Here is a 16,113-nt window from a genome sequence, read left to right on the forward strand (position 1 = left end):
GTGCCACTGCTGCACTCATTGAACAGGTCCAACTGTGTCGAGAAACTTATGGTATGAGCTGTTTTCTGTTATATATGTTGTTCATAAACTATTGCTTATACACAGTTTTACAGCTGTGATCTTCTTGAAATAGGACCTGCCGAGTTCTATTGTTCCTATACAGATGCCTGACCATGGTCGGGTCAGACTTGCGCTTGGTCACAACATGATGTTTATGTCGACCTACTCAATTCCCCTTGGAGGTGAAAATATACTTATTCGTGGGTGGTCTCAAATAATGAAGGCCCGTCCATCTTGGAGAATAGGACAGAAGATTATGTTCATGCTTTTCCATGGCTCTAAAGCGAATATCCTGTTTATTGACCACGTTGCGAGATGAAGCCACTTTCGGAAGGTTGTGGATGCACGGGGTGGCGCCTAGGCCTTGTCCTGGGGCTTGGCGGCCTCACCCTTGGTTAACTGTAGGCAAAGTAGCACTGTTCGAGGCGTGCTTTGTACGGTTGAACCTGTATAAGTACTCATACTGATTTGAGCTTTGGTTGTTAAGTGCCCCTGCTGGTTTCAGTTAAGGTTGTTAAGTACTCCTGCTGTTTTTACAGTCTGTCATGTTTCTTCAGTCCTGTCTTCCTCCAGCCGTTAAAACCAAACAAGCACCGGCGGGGCCGCCTGCTTCTGCCTCCCACGGCTGGCTGCGCCTCAGCACACGCATCACCGCCCCACCGTCTCCTAAATCGTTAACACCGACGTCCTCCGCGTGCTTTGGTGCGCTCGCCGCGGCGCCGCCCTCTCGCGTTGTCAACATGGTCAACAAACATCAAGAATCGACAGAAGTACGTGGAGAGGATGACAGTAGGGGGCCACCATGTCAGCGTATGGAAAAATAAAATGCTTCCTCCTAGTGTTTTCCTGACATCTGGGACCCACGATATTGTGAGCGTATATAGTCAATAGACAAGAGAACATCACAAGATCGGCTGACACCTAGGATGTAGCTACTCGAGTAGTATTTTTTTTGTTTGGTATTGTTGAGACGGAGCAGGGTTTGAACTGGGTTGTGGCCCGTCTAGCCCAGGCTTATATTTTATGTTCACCATGTGACCAGCCCAGCTATTTTTTCTTTGTGAAAATGAGCCCAGTTTATTTTTTCTGAAGAATACCCAATCCAGGCCTACTTATTTTTCTACATCCTCATGGGCTGCAACTCTTTCAAGATGCCTCCAAATCTTGAAAGTAATATGAAATGGGTTGTAAATATAAAAACAGATGACAAATTGGTAATTACTTTATAATTTCTGATTTTTTTTCACATTTTCAGATTCGTATTTCACTGGGCATTAACCTAATTTAAATATATCTTCAAGGCACTTTAAATATGGCTCGACATTTCGGTATTAAAAATAGTTTGGAACCCACAGAAATATGCGAAATTGGCCCTGGCCAACCAAAAACAACGACTGCAATAAATTGCATAAGAAGTTGCCATGAGCTATAAATAAATTATTAATAAAAAGAGGAAGTGGTCTGACTTGTGGGCCTGTTTAGTTGATGTGTATGCAAGATTTTTTTAGTTATTATATACTATGTCAACAAACGATTCTAGCAGACGTAACCGTTGGATGTCAATCCAACGGCCGTCGTGTTTCTTCAATCTCTGATCTTCTTGCTCCAGCCGCCAAAGCAGCACCGGCGGGACCGCCTCCCGCCTCCTGTGGCTGGTTGTGCTGCCGCACAGGCCTCAGCGCCCCCTACTACTCCCACCGCTGGCCAGGGCATCCCTTTACTCACCCACACCCCCTGTTATTCTGCGGCGACGGCAGCCTCACACCGCAGTCGAACCGGTGAACCCTCATACTCCTCTCCGCGCGGGCTTCCACTGCCGCGTCTTCCCCGGCTCCGCGTCGTCCCCTTCCTAGGCCTCGCCGTCTTCCACCGCCGTGGTGCACTCGGCTCGGCGTGGTCAATGTGGTCAATGACCGACTTCCGTCGGAAGAGTACTGTACATGGAGATGCTGACAGCTGGGTCCACGGCAGCCGCAAGGAAGTGCTCCTTATTACGCGGAAAATAATTATTCGTCCACCTGACAGCAGGGACCCACCGAACGGGCCACCAGTATTTCGCGAAAAAAACATTTCCCCCTAGCTACTGGGACCCACAGGACGGGCCACCGTATTTCGCGAAAAAACGTTCCCCCCGTTGTCAGCTCGGACCCACCGGAAGTGCCTCCTTATTACGCACAAAAAAAATGAATACCCCCTGCTAGCTGGGACCAACCTTGGTGGGAGGCTGACTTGTGGGCCTACTAAGTTGACTAGGACGGAGGACTTTGTCAACTTTAGTCAATGTATGAACGATTCTAGCTCCAGTGACCGTACGATGTCCATCCAACGGCCGTAGTGCATCTTCAACCTCTGGTCTTCTTGCTCCAGCCGCCCAAAGCAGCGCCGGTCGTGCCGCCTGCTCCTGCCGCCCGTGGCCGGCTGTGATGCCGCGGAGGCCTCATCGCCCCCTACTACTCCCACCACTGGTCAGGCCATCCCTCTACGCACCCACCCCCTGTTATTCTGCGGCAACGGCAGCCTCACACCGCAGCCAAACGAGTGAACCCTCATACTCCTCTAGCGTGGGCATCCACTGCCACGTCTTCCCCGGCTCCTCGTCATCCCCTTCCTAGGCCTCGCCACCGTCCACCGCCCTAGTGCTCTCGGCGCGGCATGGTCAACATGGTCAAGGAATGGCTTCCATCGGACATGGACTATACATGGAGAGGCTGACAGCTGGGTCCACGACCGCAGCAAGGAAGTGCCTCCTTATTACGCGCAAAATAATTATTCCTCCACCTGACAGCGGGGACCCACCGGATGGGCAACCGTATTTCGCGAAAAAAACCTTCCCCCTGTCTGCTGGGACCCACCAGCTACATCTTCGCACACAAGGAAGTGCGTCAAAAAAACGATTTGCCCCCCTGACTTTTGGGACCCACCAGCTACATCTTCGCACGCAAGGAAGTGCGTCCGGAAAAAAAAACGATTTGCCCCCCGGACTGCTGGGACCCACCAGCTACATCTTTGCACATAAGGAAGTGCGTCCGGGCAAAAAAAAACGATTCGCCCCCCTGACTGCTAGGACCCACCAGCTACATCTTCGCAGGCAAGGAAGTGCCTGACAGTTGGGACCCACCTGGTCGAAGCGTACGTAGCGTTTTCATTCTGGTCGCGAACGTGTACGTACATACTGGTCGATGTAGAGGCGCGCACGTGTCGTAGTAGAGGCGCGCACGTAGCATGTACACGTACGTACAGCGACGAGGGTGCAAGAAAGAAAATACGGCCACGTACGTACATACGAGAAGGGTCTCGAACGCCTACTCGCGCATACGTACATGGCTGGGTCGGAATGGAGAAACAATGTCGTCATCGTGTTCATGGGGAGCCAACCGGCTGGGTCGGAACGAAATGCGTGGTCATGTTCATCGGGAGGGCTTGGACAGAACAGGCGATGGAAACGAGGCCTGGCGTACCGCACAATGGAGGAAACGGGCCTCCTACGATCGGAACGGGGTCATGTTGATCGGGAGGGGTGTGGCATACCGCAAAATGGAGGAAACAGACCTCCTACGGTCGAAACGGGGGACCTGTTGATCGGGAAGGGTGTGGCGTACCGCAAAACGGACGAAACGGACCTCCTACGGTCGAAACGGGGGTCCCGTTGATCGGGAGGGGTGTGGCGTACCGCAAAACAGATGAAACGGACTTGTGTTGGAGCGCTACGGTCGAAATGGGGGTCCTGTTCATCGGGAGGGGTGTGGCGTACCACAAAACGGGACTCCATGGGATACTGTTCATCTCCACCGTCGACCTCCTCCAGCCTCCACGGGCTACCATAAACCTCCTCCAGCCTCCACGGGCTCCTGTTCATCCAGCCTCCACCGCGCGCTACTCCACCGGCTACTATTCAACCACCCCTCCACCGTCTACTATTCATCCAGCCCTCCACCGTCTACTGTTCATCCAGCCCTCCACACCACGGGGTCCTGTTCAACCACCCCTCCACGGCCACCCCTCCATCGTCTACTGTTCATCCGACCCTCCACACCACTGGGTCATGTTCATCCAAAGGCAACGCCACCGCTCACTGTTCATCCACCCCCCCCCCCCCGCAATGCTCACTGTTCATCCAATTGATCGGCTTTAGTTAGCAGCAGTAGTGGAGGAATCGCTCCATCGGGTTCAGTTAACAGCCATCGATCGATCGCTCGGGTTCAGTAACGCGTAGCCTGCAGTGCAATCGCTCGGGTTCAGTTAGAGCCCAACGCCTCGCTCGGGTTTAGTTAGAGCCAACGCCTCGCACACACGCGCGTACGTGTACGAGAGAAACGCGCATCGCTCGGCCCCCGACCTCCCACCGTAACCGGCAACTCCCCAAAATTTTCCTCCCCCTCGCTTCTACCACGGTTTTTTCCGTCATGGAGGGCCCAAAGAATGTCATGCAGCTGTGTCTCCGGCCCGCCCAGGATGAAAAGCCCATTTTCTGTCATGATTTTTTGTCACAGAAGTAGGAGCCCACCACATCTATGATGATACCGGGTTTTGTCACAATTATTGTCATAGAAGTGTCATATGTATGACAGAAAAAAAATTTGTTCGGCCCAAAATGTCACGGATGTGTCTTTTTTTGTAGTGTATATCTTGCTATCACATAGTTGCTTATCTTGCTTAGCATAAGTTGTTGGTGCACATAGGTGAGCCTAGTTGTTTTAGGTTTTGTGCTTGACAGATTAACCGCTAGGTTTATTCCGCATTTGTTCAAGCCTTAACCGTAATTATTTTAAAGCGCCTATTCACCCCCCTCTAGGCGACATCCTCGATCTTTCACCCGGTTTGCAAGAAGCTTATACCAAAGCTTGTCCCAATTCGGACAGAAAAATTACCGCAGCATGTTGGTGCCATGTCATGACACCATGCCAAGTTTCATGATTTTCAGGCGTGTTTTAGATTTACAAGAATTAAGAAACAAAGGTTTTCAATCTTTCCGGCCGAGCCACGATGCCTAGATGTTTGAATTTCATTCCCATTTCTTGCATGGGACCTAGAAATTCACCCAAGAACACACATCTGATTTTTCAACCAACTTTGGTGCACTCGAGCATGTGCTTGTAGTTCAAAAAAAAGTCCAAACAATCCCGGAATAATTTCAAAATTTAGCATGATACTTATATTTGGTCAAATCTGCCCGTGTAAAAAACTTAAGGCGGGAGAAGGCAGTGTACGTATGTCATTTCGCACACGGAGGTGACACATTCCCTCTCAGAACCACGAGCCTTCTTGAGGGAAGCTCCGGTTTGCAAGAAGCTTATACCAAAGCTTGTCCCAATTCGGCCAAAAAATTTACTACAACATATTGGTGCCATGTCATGACACCATGCCAAGTTTCATGATTTTCATGTGTGTTTTGGATTAACATGAATTTAAAAACCAAGTTTCTCAATCTTTCCGGTCAAGCCACAACGCCTAGATGTTCGAATTTCATTCTCATTTCTTGCATGGGACCTAGAAATTCACCCAAGGACACACATGTGATTTTTTAACCAACTTTGGGCACTAGAACATGTGCTTCTAGTCAAATTTGAATTATGCACATTGAATGACCAGAAGTCAATTAATGTATAAAAAGGCTAAACAAACCCGGAATAATTCCAAAATTTAGCACGATACTTCTATTTGGTCTAATCTGCCTGTGTAAAAAAATTAAGGTGGGAGAAGGCAGTGTATGTATGTCGTTTCGCACACGGAGGTGACACGTTCCTTTCGGAACCACGGGCCTTCTTGAGAAAAGCTCCGGTTTGCAAGAAGCTTATACCAAAGCTTGTCCCAATTCGGCCAAAAAAATTACAGCAGCATGTTGGTGCCATGTCATGACACATGCCAAGTTTCATGATTTTCAGGCGTGTTTGGATTTACATCAATTAAAAAACCAAGTTTCTCAATCTTTACGGCCGAGCCACGACGCCCAGATGTTTGAATTTCATTCCCATTTCTTGCATGGGACCTAGAAATTCACCCAAGGAAACACATGTGCTTTTTCAACCAACTTTGGTGCATTTGCTTGTAGTTCAAATTTGAATTGTGCATATTAAATGACCAGAAATTCAATTAACGTATAAGAAAGTCGAAACGAACCCGGAATAATTCCAAATTTTAAGACGACACTCATATAGTTCTATGTTGCCTCTGTAAAAAATAAGGGGGGGGGAGGCAGCGTATATCGTTTCGAACACAAAGGTGACACGTCCCCCCTCAGGAACCACGAGTCTTCTCGAGAGAAGCTCCGGTTTGCAAGAAGCTTATACCAAAAACTTGTCCAAATGCGGCCAATTTTTTTACCACAACATGTTGGTGCCATGAGATGACACCATATCAAGTTTCATGATTTTCAGGCGAGTTTTGAATTTCTAGAAATTTAAAAACCAAGTTTCTCAATGTTCCCGACCGAGCCACGACGCCCAGATGTTTGAATTTCATTCCCATTTCTTGCATGGGACCTATAAATTCACCCAAAGACACACATGTGATTTTTCAACAAACTTTGGGGCACTGGAGCATGTGCTTGTATTTTAAATTTGAATTATGCACATTAAATGCCGAGAAACTCAAATAATCCATAAAAATGCCAAACGAACCCGGAATAATTCCAACTTTAAACATGACACTCATGTAGTTGCATGTTCACTGTACATAAATGTTCTAGCAATTCAAACACCATCCTTTCCCTCCGTAACACCATTTTGTCTTTCAAAACATAATGAAAAAAATCAGGTATACCACAAACAGTTTACTAGAAAGAATCGTGTGGGATGTGATATAAAATATCTTGGCGCACTGTTTTGTCTGGTTTACGCAGGAAGCTTCGTCGTCTACAGTCCACCGCCCCCGCTTGAACCACACTTCGGCGCTAGTTTCTCGAGGCACCGAGCGTTTTTTTGCCACCGCAGAAATATCTATCTCCCTGCCCCCTCCCTCCCACCAAAAGCCACATTTCCACTATTCCTCCTTGCTTTCCAAATTCAAACCTTCACTACTACTTACTGGGAGCTCAGCCTCCTCGCCAGCGACCCTTCTTATTGCAGCGCCGCCTCCTCGCCGGCTACTCTTCTTCTTGTAGCGCCGCCTACTCGCCAGCGACCCTTCTTGCAGCGCCGCCTCCTCGCCGATGACCCTTCTTCTTTCTGCGCGACCTCCTCGCCGCCGACCCTTCTTCTTGCTATGTGGCCTTGTCGATATGGTCAGGTAATCCACAGCCCACCCACACCATCCTCCTATTTTCCCGTCCCACATGCCCCGACTGATGTCGCGACACCTTGCACCGAAATCACTGTCCCCCTCCTTCAATTAAGCACCGCCCACAACCATTTTGTACATAGTATAACGTGGAGCTCAGTAGCATCTGGCAGCAGAGAAGCAAATCGCGGCCGCACGCGCGCACAACGTTGCTATGGCTGCCATCGTGCCGACCGCCAGATCTTGGAGGAGCACCTCGTCTTCGAGGTCACCGTCGACACCACCACATGGTTGTCTACTTTAAAATACAGTTTGTGATGTTTTCTCCACCGCCAATGCCTTCTAGTGATTGATCCTCTGTAATGTTAATATGCAATCTGATGTTTAGTTTACAGTTTGGTCCTCCGAAATGTAATGTTCAGTTAACACGTTGGTCCTCTGAAATGTAATGTCAAGTTAACAGTTTGGTCCAGCAATTGCTACATTTCGTAGTAGTGTTCTCAAGCTTTCTTTGTTTTGTTAACTATCTTATCTTCTAGTACATATTTCTATTCTGCAATGTCGTGCTTAGTTAACTATTTTGGTTCATTTGGTCTGCTATCCATTTAACTGTTTGGTTCATTCTGCAATTTGATTTTTGTTTGCTATGGGTACAATTTTGTATTGTTACGCATGTGGAATAAATCTAATTTGGCTGTAGTCAATACATATTCTACTAATAGTATGACAACTCTCAGTTAACCTGATCAAGATCTTCCTTATGTGTGTTGCAGGGAAACAATGGGAGACACCGCGGTTTACCATCAAGGTTTGTTCAAGCATGGTCCTTTGGTTAATATCACATTATTGTGCAGTTGCAGGAATCATTCTAATATTTAGGTTTCTTACACTTTGGTCGTGCACATGTAGGTCCTGCTATCAGAGGCTTAGACCCACTGTTCGACCCATTTTGCATATGGGGAAATTAGATGTCCATGAATATCAGTCAAGTTAAGAAACTCGGAGATTGTCAGGATGAAGAAACTTGCAAAGAATAACAACAAGATATTTGTTTGCACAATGAAGAAGACATCAGTCGACTATAGGATGGTACTAACTCTTTTACCTTGTTTTTACCCCTTGCGCCATCATTCAACTATAGGATGGTACTGACTCTTTTACCTTATTTGCATATCTTTGTTTTCAGTACTTTTCAAAGCAGTTCACTGATGATTACCTCTCAAACCACTTGCATGGTCAAGAGGCGAGGAAGGTATTCATTCAACACCCACGGTACAATATTGAAGTCTTGCTGAAGAGGATGAAGGTTGGGCAGGCAATTATCCATAGTCACTGGCCTAAAGTTGCAAGGACATTCAACATCACTGAAGTCTCAACATTTGCCTTACGCTTCTACAGTTTCCCAGATGAGATTCATCTGTCTATTTATCATGTACGATGCTACTTTCCAAAGGGTTTTGATATTGCATGTGAAACTTGGTGCTGTTGTGTAATGGCGGAACTGAGTGCCAAAGCTATCTGATGTAATTCGATTATGAAATCCTGGTTGCTGTTATACGGATATGAAATATCTGGTGTGTTTTTATAAGAAATATCAATTTGTTTAGTACATGGATTATCAATAATAGGCTAATTACCCTGCTTATTGGGGTTTCTATTGCATACGGTTACTCAAACAGCACTGTGGGCGATGAACTCAAACAACACGCAGTTTCTAGAAAGTAGGCGTATTCGATCAACTAACATTCACACATGGATTCCAGCAGAGAACTGTTTGCGTTAGGCCACCTTGCACAAACATTTCCACACAAAAAACTATGTGTGATATACATACGAGCGGAAATGTTTTTCTGGGATTCACCGTGTGAGATGTACATACGAACGAAAACAATTGGGTTTCGATGCCCCGCCAGATCACACATGAACTCATTTTGCCCCAGCCAGTGTGCCAGGAGGGCCTATCCCCGACGGTTTCTGGGTCATGTGGGAAGGACCCCCTATCGCCCACACTCACTTGGCGACAGTTCCAAACGCCGTCGTGGAAAGGGGTTAAAACCCGTTTGTGTAGCACGTCACTCTACCAGTGCATGGTCTCCATTGTAGCTCCAAAGGCACCCATGCCGCCCATGGTAGCTCCGAAGCCACCAATGCCTCCGATACCGCCATGCCACCGATGCCTCCCATGCCGCCAATGCCACCGCCACCCATGCCGCCAATGCCACCGCCACCCATGCCGCGAATCATGACTCTTTTTTGGATCAAGACTTCTTCACGGGTAAGATTGACATACTCCTTTTGCGCCTCATTGAGGATAGATGTGTCCAAGAAGAACAAGTACTTCTCCCATTCCAACAACCTAGATTTCTCCTCCATGCCCTCCTTCCTCTCCTCGGCCGTCACCCTCCTCTCCACGGCCACCAACCTCCTCTCCTCGGCCACGGAATCTTGGTTCTTTGCCATCTTCCTCACCTCGTTCGCTTCATTTCTTGCCTTCACAATAGCTTCCATAGCATTTTGAGCGCATCATCCCATTTCCTCTTCTTATTTTCTTTTGCATCTTTCTTGCACCCATCCGGCCGTTTTGGCTTCGAGTATGAAACCGAGTATGGTGTAGGGATTCTCTTGCCCTCATCACTTGATGCCTCCTCCTCCTCATCATCCAACTCAATTGTTCGCTTGCGTTTGTTGCTCTCATCAACATCATCGATGCCGTCACGCTTCTTCCATTTCTCATCATCCTTCAATTCCTCATAGCAATGAGGCAAGGTAAATGGTCTCCCTTTCTTGCTCTTCTTCTCCTCTCCTTTGAACATGTTTTGTGCAATATTGAACTACAAAAAAAACAAAACAAGTTAGCACTACAAACACCAAGAACAAGCATGACGAACATGGATGAAATGGCACTTACCCTATCTATATCATTAGTGCCACTTGGGTTCAACTTGTCAACCGCCTTTTGTGCGGCCGCCCACTTTTGACAATCTTGGTTGATTGTCGACCACCGGGAGCGAAGAGATTGTGCCGAGCGGTCAATTCCACTCTTGTTGTGTAGATCAAAATGCTCCTTCATCCGGCTTCAATATGCATCTCTACTTTGATCACCTCCAACGAATGGATCCCTCGACACTTGCAACCAAGTATTGCATAGCAATACATCTTCATCATTGGTGTAGTCGCCTCCTCTTCCTTTCGGTACGTCGACAATGCCCTCACCATCCTCGTCCACCTCAAACTCATAGTCATCGAAATGCATGTCACTGGTTTGAGACCAATGAGAATTGTTGGAGCCAACACCCATAGTTGACATATATGCCTAATCGTTGAAACTACAAAGTATATACAACGAAGCAAATGATCTATCTATATGTATGCATTCAAAAAATAACAACACCAAAAAGTTGGCGAAATTTTGTACCTTTGGGGCATTCCTCGAGCACCTTGTGCGCGTCGGCCGCCGGCTCAACAAGTGAGCTCGCCAGCGCTTCAGTAGCCGTCGCGTCCATCGTACGCCCTGCAAGCTTCTTCCTTGATGACTTGGAGGAGCCGCAGCCGTCCGCCGCCTTGTTCTTCTTCGCGAAAACCTTGCCCTTCTTCGGCCGCGCCGCATTTCAGAACTTCAAGAGGGGGGCACGTGGCTTCACGGCGGGCGTCGGCGCGACGCCAACCACCGCCGAGGTCATCTGTGGCGGCATGAAAAGGTCGCGCGCGATGTCGGTGCTTGGAGGAGCGCCGACGGAGGCGAAGCCAAAGCTCCCCGTGCTAGGGTTTGCGGAGGGGTCGTGGGTGTAGGAAGGGGTGGGGGGGTGCCGGCGGGCGTCCATCGGGTCAATTCGTCGGCGGCGGCGCGGGGCGGGAAAAAGGTGGCGCGGCGGAGAGAGTGCGGCGGAAGCGGGCGCACCAAATACACAACACACGATGGCGATTTGGACCGCACGTTGTACTCTATATGCCGCGCGCGCGTCTATCGCGCGTCCACTGGAGCCCATTTATCGATTGCGCGCGCGCTAAAAAAGTCAATTTTACGGCGCGCCGCTGTTTTCACGCGGCTGTTAGAGATGCTCTTACAGCTTCAGAACTATCATACTCTAGAATAACCGGCTGTGAGCTCTACTCTATTGCAAGGGACAAGCCCTCCTTGCAAGCTTCTAGTTCGGCCGTAAGAGCATTATTGCATGTGAAGAGATGTCGGCAAGATGTAAAAATGATGAAGCCCGTGCTATCTCTCAAAGCATCTCCAACAGCCCCGCGCGCGGGGTAAAATGCCCATTTAGCGCGCGCGGCAAGTTTTCGAGCGCTTCAGTGGCGGCGGGAAACACGCACGCGCAGTAAACGTTTGCGCGCGCGGGTGAGAAAGCTGTCGGTCGCACGGTAGATTTGGCGCGCCGTTTCGCGCGCGTCTATAGAATGAGGCGCTCGTCACGCGCTCCATCACACTGCCACGCGCGCATTTCCCAGCCTCCTTGCCGCTTCCACGATCGATAGATTTGACATCTGGCTCGATACCTCGGACAACACCACCGAGGATGATGATGATGATGATGATGACGACTGGGAGTAGGGTCCAGTTGCACCGTAGTTTTTTATCTATCTATGCTATGAACTATGTAAAATATTTTTGTATCATTTTTTATCTATGCCATGAGAACTATGTATCATTTTCTATGAACAAAATATGTATGCAAAGTGTTTGTGCGAGAGCGCGCGTTGCATTTTAGCACGCCTGGAGCTGGAGCCAGCACTGCGCGCCGCGCCAAACTTGGTAATGGACGCGCTCCAAACTAGTTTTTAGCCGCCGGCTGTTTGACATGCTCTCAGCACCATGCCAGCACCCCATTTAGCTCCCAAATCACCGACGTCCGGGCTGCCGCGTCCATTTGTTCGACCTGGGAGTGACCGGACCAGCAACACAACAAGCTGGATCACAGATCACCATCTTCCTATCCTGCGTAGGCTGTTGTTGGATACAAAAAAGAGATGTGACATAGCTGTCAAGCTGTAAGAAACGACGGGATGCTTCAGTCAGGGGTGGATTCTTGTCATGCGTGATTTTGTTGCGGACATGCCATGATCTCCACAGCGTCCTCAAGAGCACCATGCGCGATATATGGAGAACTTATGAGGTATGATATGAGGTACTATATTTGGTAACATATATATCATCAATGTTTCGTTTCAACTATATTTGGTAACATGTCTGAAGCAATAATGGTATACTAAGTATGTACTTTTCGAGAGATAATGAGAGATCGAGAAGCTCAAATAAACAGAATCGGTCCTACCCAATAACTTCCTAACTAATGGATGATCGATGCATATGCGTGGTCCATGCAGTAGCCAGGCGTCTTCTACGACGATGCCGAGAAGTCGACGGGGTAGACCTGGCTCATGTCCGGCTGGAACATCCCGAAGTACTGCTCCACCCCCTCCGGCTTCTGGTTCTCGTTGAACATGGCGAAGATATACGTCTCCACGGCCTTTCCGGGCCGCCGCGGCGTGCCGCGCCCCACGTGCCGGACCAGGTTGTTGATGTACGCCGCCGCGTTCTCCACGCTGGCGCCGTACCCGCCGCCGCCTGACGGCCACCCGGTCTCCGACACCACCAGCTCCAGGCTCTCCCCGCCCCCGGCTTTCTCCACGGCCGCGTACACCGCGTCCAGGATGGCGTCGAACATGTTGGCGTACTCCACCCCGTTGTCGGTCACCGACACCGCGGCCGACGACGACAGGAGCGCGTAGTCGAGCGGCACCGAGGACGGCTCCGCCGAGTAGGCGAAGTACGGGTACACGTTCACGAGCAGCGGCGTGCCCCTCGACGCCAGGAAGGAGACGATCGGCCCGACCGTCGGCAGCGCCGCCTCTGAGAACGCGCCTTGCGACGGCGGGTACGAGGTCCCGAGTACCGACGTGGCCATGGCCGTTGTGACCGGCACGCTGAGGCCCGCGGCCCGGAGCGCGGCCTCGAGGTTCTGCATGGCGGGGAGCACCAGAGCGGCGGACTCCCCCGGGATGACCTCGTTGCCGGCGTTGATGTAGCGGAAGCTCACGGCGCCGGCGAAGGGCTGGACGTAGGACTGCACCCATGACGCGGCGTACGAGGCGTCGGAGGCGAGCGGGGCGAGGTCGCTGTTGAGCGTGCCGAGGACGACGCCGAGGCCTGAGCCGCGGAGGGCCTCGAGGACGTTGGTGTCCGGGTGGAAGATGCGGACGTCGGTGATGTTGTTGGCTTTGTACAGCGCCACCACCTTGTCCGGGGACGGGAGGTTGCTGCCCATCATGCCATAGTTGACTCCAATTCCTTGGACTCCTGCACGTGATGAACACATGAACGGTAACTGTAAGCGCGGAATTATAGCACACACGTACTTACTAAGTAAATGTATACACGATGTGTGCATCTCATAACTGCATAGGATTGATCGTCCCTTTCTTTCCTTTTTCCACTGTAGATCCTTTGATTCCTTAATGAGTTACCTTTGTTCGGAAAGGAGTAGAGTAGAGTACTGTCCTTAATTAAGAAGTGCATTGTACTTTAGGGTTCCACTTTCATAAACCCCAGAGACATGTTACCAAATATAGTTGAAACAAAACATTGATGTCGGAAGATTGACAATGAATCAAAGAGACCTATACGGATTTACGCCAGACATCCTAACCAATGCACAATGAATAGAATTATCAACCACCTCCAACAGCAGGCAATAAATAAGCCAAGCAAGTGCGTAGTCGATTTATCTAAGCAAAAGCATGCTGTTTTGGTGCTACGTCGAAACTGGTTTACATGTTTTTCAATAGACATAACCCTTTTGCTCCTGCAGAGGGAGACGCAAAATCGAAAAGGATAGGAAGATATAGCCAAGAGAACTGCATAAGGAACAATGAAGAACATAATAGTGTTCATAACAGTAGGATAAAAGTAGCTAGTGCGCCAGCATCAAACAATGATCAATCCGGAGCTAGCAATCAAGCATCAGCAATATATATATATATAAACTTGCAATTTACTCGACTCACCCGAGAGCGACGAACACCACGACAGCAGGCTGCAGGCAGCAACCCACAACGCGATCATCTTCGAGGCCTAAGACCTGCTCGGGGAGAGTAGGAGAGACACTGGGCCTGGCCCAGTTTGAAGGAACGTTGTGAGCGCCGTTAGGATGCGTTCACGCTGCCTAATCCAACGACTGTGAGGACCGCGAGCGAGAAAAAGAATAAGGATCGCACGAACCGGTGCATGACTCACTTGGCGGTGGCATGACGCGTAATTTGGGCGAACTACGCGTTTCCGAGAAGCTCGTGAAGCTGCGAAAACCCAGCTTCGTAAACTCGTTCAAGTTGCACTAGGGCTCGGTACAGCTTCTCGAAGCTGGCTCCGGGAAGCACGGAGTGTTCAGCCTAACTTCTCACGTGGAGTTCGCGGAGCAGGGAGTGCGGAGGACTTCCGAACACACCCTTCACTTGGTTCGCTCCTAGCTTCTCTCCCTCGTCGTGCGATGGGATGCGATGCGGTGATGCGGTGTGGACGTGCGGTGCTCCCGCGTATATATAGCCGGTGAGGCTTCGTGTTTTGGAAGGCGCGCAACCACCGGAGGGCCCGGGGTCGTGCGGTACGTGCACGGACGCATGCACCGTGCGTGCGCGTCCGCGTCATACGGACACCCGACGGGCACGACGCGGTTTTACGTGGGTCGCGGTGTGCGGGTAACGGACATGGACGAGCGAACCGACGGCAACTGGCCGATCCCATCCATCGCCATGCACGTACGTGAGTCCACCAGCAGGAGGTGCATGCGACCGTACCACGTGCACGTTTTCCCTTTAGGTTTACCTTCCATGCAGAGTAATAATCTAGGAGTAGTAACGTGTCTTGGAATCCTTCGGTTAGTTTGCTCTGCCCTGATCATCATTAATGTCTGTTAAGGTATCGGGGAAAGGAAAATGCAGGTACTTCCTTGCAGAAGAAACGGGGCTTTCCCGTGGATGAACCTGCTAAATCCATTGCTCGTACTTGCTGATTTATTTAGATATAATACCATACACATTACAAATGATTTCGTGGATAAGAAGGAAGTATATCAAGCAATGGATCGCATATCCATCGATGGATCACTCCGTTATCGTTACGTAGTACGTCTTCTCTGCCACTGCTCTCTCGGTTACACCTCTCGCTACGCAACCGGCCGTCTCTTGGATACCTCCTCCTTGGCGCCTTGAGCGCGTGATTCCAGCGCCTGCTGTGTCGCTAGCATGGGCCTGGCCCAGCAGCGCTCGTTGGCGCCTGGCTGCCGCGGCTCGCTCGGCCGATCGCTCGCTGGCTGGGCGCTGCCGCTCGATGGTTGCTCCTGCTCGATCATTTTTTTTATCATTTTAGAAACTGCAACAGTACTAGTATAACGCCCGTGCGTTGCCACGGGCTCTTCAAAATTTATAATCAGTATCTTTCATTTATCATCCCCTCATATTGGGTGATTATGAGGTGCTCTAATTAGAAACACAACAATCAAATATTAGAAAATTTCACCGAACGAACAACAACGAATAATACGATATCTATCAAACGAATAAAATGAGGTCATATTTTTGGTTCGTCATGCACTTCTGTTGAAAAGTGTCTATCCCTTTTAGAATCAACCCACTGTTTGCTCGCACGCAAAAAAAATACGTCTCTAAAGTGGGGAACCGATCGGTGCCAAAAAGAACTCAAACTCCTATCCAATCTCGACTTCGTGCTCTTCCACTTCCATTGATAAAGATGGGACGTCAAGGGTTTCATCATGATGACCTCGAGCAGCCGCCGACATCCCTCCCCACATCTACCCCTACCCCCTGCTGCCGCTTGCA

At 49.6% G+C, this 16,113-nt stretch overlaps 1 protein-coding gene across 3 annotated transcripts; it reads right to left on the minus strand.

Annotated features, from left to right (window-relative positions):
- Positions 1–12,403: 12,403 nt before the first annotated feature.
- Positions 12,404–14,782, minus strand: LOC123065812 (putative glucan endo-1,3-beta-glucosidase GVI). 3 transcript variants are annotated; one of them, XM_044489024.1, is made up of 3 exons: positions 14,724–14,782; positions 14,287–14,348; positions 12,404–13,579 (listed from the first exon to the last, which is right to left on the minus strand). In XM_044489024.1, the coding sequence occupies exons 2-3, from the start codon at positions 14,342–14,344 to the stop codon at positions 12,621–12,623; spliced, it is 1,017 nt and encodes a 338-aa protein (XP_044344959.1). In that variant the 5' UTR covers positions 14,345–14,348; positions 14,724–14,782; the 3' UTR covers positions 12,404–12,620. The 3 variants fall into 3 exon arrangements, with proteins under 3 accessions (XP_044344959.1, XP_044344961.1, XP_044344960.1); XM_044489026.1 differs by having other exon boundaries at positions 14,287–14,391; positions 14,516–14,772; XM_044489025.1 differs by having other exon boundaries at positions 14,287–14,444; positions 14,516–14,772.
- Positions 14,783–16,113: the final 1,331 nt, after the last annotated feature.

The sequence above is a fragment of the Triticum aestivum genome, chromosome 3B, assembly GCF_018294505.1.
Source record: "Triticum aestivum cultivar Chinese Spring chromosome 3B, IWGSC CS RefSeq v2.1, whole genome shotgun sequence".
Lineage (NCBI taxonomy): Eukaryota > Viridiplantae > Streptophyta > Magnoliopsida > Poales > Poaceae > Triticum > Triticum aestivum.